The 9,604-nt window shown below is 45.9% G+C and overlaps 1 protein-coding gene across 1 annotated transcript in view; it reads left to right on the top strand.

Moving 5' to 3' along the window:
* Positions 1–8,412, top strand: part of zye — an 89,930-nt gene extending 81,518 nt beyond the window's left edge. Inside the window, exons 11-12 of the mRNA XM_068766819.1 lie at positions 56–7,004; positions 7,520–8,412. Coding sequence (XP_068622920.1) covers positions 56–7,004; positions 7,520–7,758 — 7,188 coding nt within the window. The 3' untranslated portion in view covers positions 7,759–8,412. The remainder of the gene's footprint in view (positions 1–55; positions 7,005–7,519) is intronic.
* The last annotated feature ends 1,192 nt before the right edge of the window (positions 8,413–9,604 follow it).

A 9,604-nucleotide genomic window follows, 5' to 3' on the forward strand; every position in this document is an offset into this window, starting at 1 on the left:
AACTCAATCACCATAAGAATAATTATATATTATAACTATGTATTATTATTTCCAGCTCTGTACCAAGAACTGCGAATCCAACTGCGACGGCAATATACAAGAAATTTCGACAACACTTAGACCCAAACTAAACTGTTATTCAGGAAGCAAAGACCCGCGTTGCCCTAAATCTACAACACTTGGTTTTACTAGTTGTTACCCTGGAAGCAGTGACCCACGTTGTCCCAAACCTACTACACAGGCACCTCCTAACTGTTATCCAGGAAATACCGATCCTCGGTGTCCCAAACCTACAACACCAGCACCTCCTAACTGTTATCCAGAAAGCACGGATCCGCGTTGTCCCAAACCTACAACTCAAGCACCTCCTAACTGTTATCCAGGAAACACAGACCCGCGTTGTCCTAAACCTACAACTCAAGCACCTCCTAACTGTTATCCAGGGAGCAAAGACCCTCGTTGTCCAAAACCTACAACGCCGGCTTTCAATAGTTGTTACCCTGGAAGCAGTGACCCACGTTGTCCCAAACCTACTACACAGGCACCTCCTAACTGTTATCCAGGAAATACCGATCCTCGATGTCCCAAACCTACAACACCAGCACCTCCTAACTGTTACCCAGGAAACACAGACCCGCGTTGTCCTAAACCTACAACTCAAGCACCACCTAACTGTTATCCAGGGAACAAAGACCCTCGCTGTCCAAAACCTACAACGCCAGCTGCTCCTAATTGTTACCCAGGAAGCTCGGACCCGCGTTGCCCCAAACCTACTACACCTGCCCCTCCTAACTGTTATCCAGGAAGCTCGGACCCGCGTTGTCCCAAGCCTACTACGCCAGCACCTCCTAACTGTTATCCAGGAAGCTCGGACCCGCGTTGCCCCAAACCTACGACGCCAGCACCACCAAACTGTTATCCAGGAAGCTCGGACCCGCGTTGCCCCAAACCTACGACGCCAGCACCACCAAACTGTTATCCAGGAAATACCGATCCTCGTTGTCCCAAACCTTCAACTCAAGCACCTCCTAATTGTTACCCAGGAAGCAGAGACTCTCGTTGTCCTAAGCCTACTACACCTGCTCCACCAAACTGTTTCTCAGGCAATAATGATCCGAGATGTCCTAAGGTCACTTCTCCAAAACCTGTCTGTTACCCTGGTTCTCCTGACCCTAACTGTCCCCAGCCGACGAGGCCTAGTACAGTAAGCCCTCCAACGTACTTACCTCCGACAACTCCGGAACTGAAATGCTACCCTGGATCTACAGACCTTCGTTGCCCTCGACCAACCACACCTACTCCTCCAAATTGTTACCCAGGAAACACAGACCCGCGTTGTCCCAAGCTTACTACACAAGCACCTCCTAACTGTTATCCTGGAAGCTCGGATCCGCGGTGTCCTAAACCTACGACGCCTGCTCCACCAAACTGTTATCCGGGAAATACAGATCCTCGTTGTCCCAAACCTACCACACAAGCCCCTCCTAATTGTTACCCAGGAAGCAGAGACCCTCGTTGTCCTAAGCCTACTACACCTGCTCCACCAAACTGTTATCCAGGAAATACCGATCCTCGCTGTCCCAAACCTACAACTCAAGCACCTCCTAACTGTTACCCAGGGAGCAAAGACCCTCGCTGTCCCAAACCTACAACTCAAGCACCTCCTAACTGTTACCCAGGAAGCAGAGACCCTCGTTGTCCTAAGCCTACTACACCTGCTCCACCAAACTGTTATCCAGGAAATACCGATCCTCGCTGTCCCAAACCTACAACTCAAGCACCTCCTAACTGTTACCCAGGAAGCTCGGACCCGCGTTGCCCAAAACCTACTACGCCGGCTGGTCCTAACTGTTACCCAGGAAACACAGACCCGCGTTGTCCCAAACCTACGACACCGGCACCTCCTAACTGTTATCCAGGAAGCTCGGACCCGCGTTGCCCCAAACCTACGACGCCAGCACCACCAAACTGTTATCCAGGAAATACCGATCCTCGCTGTCCCAAACCTTCAACTCAAGCACCTCCTAATTGTTACCCAGGAAGTAGAGACCCTCGTTGTCCTAAGCCTACTACACCTGCTCCACCAAACTGTTTCTCAGGCAACAGTGATCCGAGGTGTCCTAAGGTCACTTCTCCAAAACCTGTCTGTTACCCTGGTTCCCCTGACCCTAACTGTCCCCAGCCGACGAGGCCTAGTACAGTAAGCCCTCCAACGTACTTACCTCCGACAACTCCGGAACTGAAATGCTACCCTGGATCTACAGACCTTCGTTGCCCTCGACCAACCACACCTACTCCTCCAAATTGTTACCCAGGAAACACAGACCCGCGTTGTCCCAAGCCTACTACACAAGCACCTCCTAACTGTTATCCTGGAAGCTCGGATCCGCGGTGTCCTAAACCTACGACGCCTGCTCCACCAAACTGTTATCCGGGAAATACAGATCCTCGTTGTCCCAAACCTACCACACAAGCCTCTCCTAATTGTTACCCAGAAAGCAGAGACCCTCGTTGTCCTAAGCCTACTACACCTGCTCCACCAAACTGTTATCCAGGAAATACCGATCCTCGCTGTCCCAAACCTACAACTCAAGCACCTCCTAACTGTTACCCAGGAAGCTCGGACCCGCGTTGCCCAAAACCTACTACGCCGGCTGGTCCTAACTGTTACCCAGGAAACACAGACCCGCGTTGTCCCAAATCTACGACACCGGCACCTCCTAACTGTTATCCAGGAAGCTCGGACCCGCGTTGTCCTAAGCCTACTACGCCGGCTGCTACTAACTGTTACCCAGGAAATACAGACCCGCGTTGTCCCAAACCTACGACACAAGCGCCTCCTAACTGTTACCTAGGGAGCTCGGACCCGCGTTGCCCCAAACCAACTACGCCAGCCCCTCCTAACTGTTATCTTGGAAGCTCTGATCCACGTTGTCCTAAGCCAACTACGCCAGCAGCACCAAAATGTTATCAAGGAAATAGTGATCCTAGATGTCCTAAACTTGGTTCTCCTCCAAAACCTGTATGCTACCCTGGTTCTCCTAACCCTAACTGTCCTCAGCCGCCAAGACCAAGTACTGTTAGCCCACCAACATATTTACCTCCTACAACTCCGGAACTAAAGTGTTACCCGGGATCCACAGACTCTCGATGCCCGCGGCCGACAACGCCTACTCCTCCTAATTGTTATCCAGGAAATACAGACCCACGTTGTCCCAAGCCTACTACACAAGCACCTCCTAACTGTTATCCTGGAAGCTCGGATCCGCGGTGTCCTAAACCTACGACGCCTGCTCCACCAAACTGTTATCCGGGAAATACAGATCCTCGTTGTCCCAAACCTACCACTCAAGCACCTCCTAATTGTTATCCAGGAAGCAGAGACCCGCGTTGTCCTAAACCTACGACACAAGCCCCTCCTAACTGTTACCCAGGAAGCAGAGACCCTCGTTGTCCTAAGCCTACTACACCTGCTCCACCAAACTGTTATCCAGGAAATACCGATCCTCGCTGTCCCAAACCTACAACTCAAGCACCTCCTAACTGTTACCCAGGGAGCAAAGACCCTCGCTGTCCCAAACCTACAACTCAAGCACCTCCTAACTGTTACCCAGGAAGCTCGGACCCGCGTTGCCCAAAACCTACTACGCCGGCCCCACCTAACTGTTATCCGGGAAACACAGACCCGCGTTGTCCCAAACCTACGACGCCAGCACCACCAAATTGTTATCAAGGAAATACCGATCCTCGCTGTCCCAAACCTACAACTCAAGCACCTCCTAACTGTTACCCAGAGAGCTCGGACCCGCGTTGCCCAAAACCTACTACGCCGGCTGCTCCTAACTGTTATCCAGGAAGCAGAGACCCGCGTTGTCCTAAACCTACGACGCCAGCACCACCAAACTGTTATCCAGGAAATACCGATCCTCGCTGTCCGAAACCTTCAACTCAAGCACCTCCTAACTGTTACCCAGGAAGCAGAGACCCTCGTTGTCCTAAGCCTACTACACCTACTCCACCAAACTGTTTCTCAGGCAGCAGTGATCCGAGGTGTCCTAAGGTCACTTCTCCAAAACCTGTCTGTTACCCTGGTTCTCCTGACCCTAACTGTCCGCAGCCGACGAGGCCTAGTACAGTAAGCCCTCCAACGTACTTACCTCCGACAACTCCGGAACTGAAATGCTACGCTGGATCTACAGACCTTCGTTGCCCTCGTCCAACCACACCTACTACTCCAAATTGTTATCCAGGAAGCAAAGATCCGCGATGCCCCAAACCTACAACACCTGCCGCTCCTAACTGTTATCCGGGAAGCACGGACCCGCGGTGCCCCAAACCTACGACGCCAGCACCTCCAAACTGTTATTCAGGAAATACCGATCCTCGCTGTCCCAAACCTACAACATCTGCCGCTCCTAACTGTTATCCAGGAAGCTTGGACCCGCGTTGCCCCACACCTACAACACCAGCACCTCCTAATTGCTATACAGGAAACACAGATCCTCGTTGTCCCAAACCTACAACTCAAGCACCTCCTAACTGTTACCCAGGAAACACAGACCCGCGTTGTCCCAAACCTACTACACAGGCACCTCCTAACTGTTATCCAGGAAATACCGATCCTCGGTGTCCCAAACCTACAACTCAAGCACCTCCTAGCTGTTATCCAGGAAACACAGATCCTCGTTGTCCCAAACCTACAACTCAAGCACCTCCTAACTGTTATCCTGGTAACACAGACCCACGTTGTCCCAAACCTACAACTCAAGCACCTCCTAACTGTTACGCAGGAAGCAAAGACCCGCGTTGCCCGAAATTAACAACGCCTGCACCACCAAACTGTTATCGTGGAAACTCTGATCCGCGTTGTCCTAAACCTACTACCACAGCGGTACCGAACTGTTACCCAGGCAGTAATGATTCTAGATGTCCGAAAGTAACCTCTCCAAAACCTGTTTGCTACCCCGGTTCTCCTGACCCTAAATGCCCTCAACCACCAAGACCTAGTACAATAAGCCCACCAACATATCTACCGCCAACAACTCCAAAACTAAATTGCTACCCAGGATCCACAGATCTTAGATGCCCGCGGCCAACATCGCCTGTTCCTCCTAACTGTTATCCAGGAAGCAAGGATCCTCGTTGTCCCAAGCCTTCTACACAAGCACCTCCCAACTGTTATCCAGGAAGCAGAGACCCGCGTTGTCCTAAACCTACGACGCCCGCACCACCAAACTGTTATCTAGGAAATACCGATCCTCGCTGTCCCAAACCTACAACTCAAGCACCTCCTAACTGTTACCCAGGAAGCAGAGACCCTCGTTGTCCTAAGCCTACTACACCTGCTCCACCAAACTGTTATCCAGGAAATACCGATCCTCGCTGTCCCAAACCTACAACTCAAGCACCTCCTAACTGTTACCCAGGGAGCAAAGACCCTCGCTGTCCCAAACCTACAACTCAAGCACCTCCTAACTGTTACCCAGGAAGCAGAGACCCTCGTTGTCCTAAGCCTACTACACCTGCTCCACCAAACTGTTATCCAGGAAATACCGATCCTCGCTGTCCCAAACCTACAACTCAAGCACCTCCTAACTGTTACCCAGGAAGCTCGGACCCGCGTTGCCCAAAACCTACTACGCCGGCTGCTCCTAACTGTTACCCAGGAAACACAGACCCGCGTTGTCCCAAACCTACGACACCGGCACCTCCTAACTGTTATCCAGGAAGCTCGGACCCGCGTTGCCCCAAACCTACGACGCCAGCACCACCAAACTGTTATCCAGGAAATACCGATCCTCGCTGTCCCAAACCTTCAACTCAAGCACCTCCTAACTGTTACCCAGGAAGCAGAGACCCTCGTTGTCCTAAGCCTACTACACCTGCTCCACCAAACTGTTTCCCAGGCAATAATGATCCGAGATGTCCTAAGGTCACTTCTCCAAAACCTGTCTGTTACCCTGGTTCCCCTGACCCTAACTGTCCTCGGCCGACGAGACCTAGTACAGTAAGCCCTCCAACGTACTTACCTCCGACAACTCCGGAACTGAAATGCTACGCTGGATCTACAGACCTTCGTTGCCCTCGTCCAACCTCACCTACTCCTCCAAGTTGTTACCCAGGAAACACAGACCCGCGTTGTCCCAAGCCTACTACACAAGCACCTCCTAACTGTTATCCAGGAAGTAAGGATCCTCGTTGTCCAAAACCTACAACACCTGCCGCTCCAAACTGTTACCCGGAAAGCTCGGACTCGCGTTGCCCCAAACCTACGACACTAGCACCACCAAACTGTTATCCAGGAAATACCGATCCTCGCTGTCCCAAACCTACAACTCAAGCACCTCCTAACTGTTATCCAGGAAATACAGATTCTCGTTGTCCTAAACCTACAACTCAAGCGCCTCCTAACTGTTATCCTGGTAACACAGACCCACGTTGTCCTAAACCTACAACACCTGCTGCTCCTAACTGTTATCCTGGTAACACAGACCCACGTTGTCCAAAACCTACAACTCAAGCACCTCCTAACTGTTATCCTGGTAACACAGACCCACGTTGTCCCAAACCTACAACTCAACGACCTCCTAACTGTTATCCTGGTAACACAGACCCACGTTGTCCCAAACCTACAACTCAAGCACCTCCTAACTGTTATCCTGGTAACACAGACCCACGTTGTCCCAAACCTACAACTCAACAACCTCCTAACTGTTATCCAGGAAATACAGATCCTCGTTGTCCTAAAACCACGACGTCTGCGCCACCAAATTGTTATCCCGGAAGTAAAGATCCAAAATGTCCACAACCTACATCCACTCCCAGTTCCTGTTACCCAGGATCCAAGGATCCTAAGTGTCCACAGCCATTTGCGCCCAGTAGTACAAATCCTCCCTCAACTTATTTGCCTCCTTTCCCTGCAGAAAATGAAATAAATCCTGCGAGAACTAGTAGACTGGCTGAAAATAATTTAGATTATTACGATGAACCGCAATTAAAAGCCGGTAAGTTGTTAATTGACATAAATTTATTGCTTTAAAATACACATACGTTTTTCTGCGCCTTTAATCAACTAGACGTAGGATTTCCAAATTTGTTTATTGTTTTGTGCCTAACTTTAGACACTCCAAATCACAATTCATTGTTAATTTTACTGTATCGAATAGTGTAAACAATGTATAATAACTAATCATAGATTTTAAAATATTTTTGCGAGAAAATAACTGATGCAGGTAATGAAATTACTATATTTCTCATGACATGCAATAAAATGTTTTATATAGCACAGTTTAGAACAAGATGAACCCGGTGACGACATTGTTAAGGCTGCTTCCAACCGGTTTTATGGGAAATTTATGGAGGAAGTCTATGTTTCGCAGTTCTATTGCTGAAATAACGATACATCATGTACTAATTGGAATCACCGGGCTGTTGCCAAACATAGACCGTTTTCGTATTAAACAGATTCACGGTATCAACTACAAAATAAAAGTGTAATAAAACCATTATTTTGTTACAGAAAATTTCGAGTTTGCAAGGACAAAACCAAGGTCAAGAAATGTCAGAGATGTTAGCAATCTAAGTGGCCGTATCGTTGAGGCGTCCACTGGGTTAGGAATAATTCAAATGGCCATCGGTAGTTCTGTCTTTCTGATTGTTTTGTCTATGGCATTAGCTTACTATATTTATAAAAACAAAAGAGTGCCTAAAGAGATAACCACGCGAAGTGCCAACCTTAAAAATAATCACCCTTGTTAACGAATTATCAAAAATAATAACGAAATGTGATAAAATGCGTCTTCAGCCCCCTTGATAATATATGATATGTAACTTAAATAATTAGTTTTGCATGATTGCTATAGAGAATAATTAATATTACTACTTATCACTGCCTTCTTAGCTTTATAACAATTTCAGGCGCTTAACATAAGATGCCTATTTTATTAATAAATAAAATAGTGCCATAGAATCAAACTGTAGACTCAGTAGTATATCAAAACTTTGATAAAAATATATGTATACATTGATAAGTACATTGAAATACTACTGAACGCAATCATTGATGACACACAGAGATTTTGTAAATACTATCCCTAGTCAAAATATTTATACCGTGAAACGAAATTACGCTAAAATGACCTTAAATATGATTTATTTACGTTTTACTCATTTTGTGATATTCTTTTTTTGTATATAATTTGCCAATGTATTAATGTGGCCATTCTATTGTATAAATAGTTATAAACTCGACAATGTTAAGCAATCTTGTACGTTTTTGATAGTAAAAACATTTTAATGTCATTGTGAATATTTTTACAATCATGAATGTACATAAGCAAAAAGAAAATAATAAATAAAATGTTTGATGGATTGCCTTTTGAGTCAATCTAAGTAAACATTCTGTGAATGTTACGATTTGTTTTATTTTTCAACTTTACCACAAACGTCACATGCAATTAACAATTTTAGATAAAGTTTAATTGTTGTCCGAATATCTATTCTCTTTACCTTTTTATTATTTTGTTGTATAAAATAGTCAATTAAACAAGCTACAAGAAATATATAAAGCATACAGAATAAAACACAACGAATGGCACAATATTTAAAATGAACAAATTTTAATGAAAAAAATGCACGAATTTCTAGAAGTGTTTACTGAATTCTATAGTAACTTTCCCGCCCAGTTGATATTGAACCTTTCTAATAGTAAAACTGACCGCAGCTTCCTTGAATTCTTGTCAGCACTCTTTCAAGATACTTGAAGACATACCACGCCTTGGAAATACCGACCTGTTCAATTGTGTTGTGGATTTAACCTTCCTGTACCCGCGCTAAATAGTGTAACACCTGTACACGGTGTAACGGACCGAAACCTTAAAATCCGTAATTTTGATTTTTTGGGAAAACCTATTGGAAACTTATATTGTATTTAAAGTTAGGAATATGTTTAATAAATTAAACCATTTTTTTACAATTATTTGCATTTATTATTGTTGCACAGTCTTCAGAAACAGCCATTGAAAAACATTAGTTATTCTTACAAACTAAGATAAAATGAACCAAAATTAAAATTCTTCTTCAAAATAACATAAAGATCTTCGTAAATCTTCTAGATAACAGAACTAGGAATAATAAAATAAAATCTGATCCTCTTGAGATTCATTACTATAGCAATAAGAGCAAACCGTAACCGCGTGTTCCAAACAAAAATATTTTTAGCAAGTAAGGCAGTTGTAACGCGTTTTACGGTTTTTTTCCGAACTACAAAAGCTACAACGATCTTGGCCTAAGTTGTTAGCGGTACCTGATGATTCTGGACCGTCTAGTTTGCAGATTTCAGCACACCTTTGTCGTATCATTCTCGGTAAAGAAGTAGTTCCCGCCCGTCTCCTCAACTGCGCGTCAATGAGTTCATACGACAGCTTTTCGAGAAAAATTATTCTTTGAATTTTTTTGTTAGGATTATTTTGTGAAAATATAATATATGTATTAATTCCTGCAACATTCATCAAGCTATAAAAAACGGAGTCACCTTCTTGTTCGGTATCCGTATTTTCTTCTCTTACTTCAACGTGATCTTCCACCTCGCTGTCATTTTCATCCT

This window comes from Battus philenor, unplaced genomic scaffold (genome assembly GCF_028537555.1).
Source record: "Battus philenor isolate CCGP_79_NKW_IND1 unplaced genomic scaffold, ilBatPhil1.0.hap1 SCAF_22, whole genome shotgun sequence".
NCBI lineage: Eukaryota > Metazoa > Arthropoda > Insecta > Lepidoptera > Papilionidae > Battus > Battus philenor.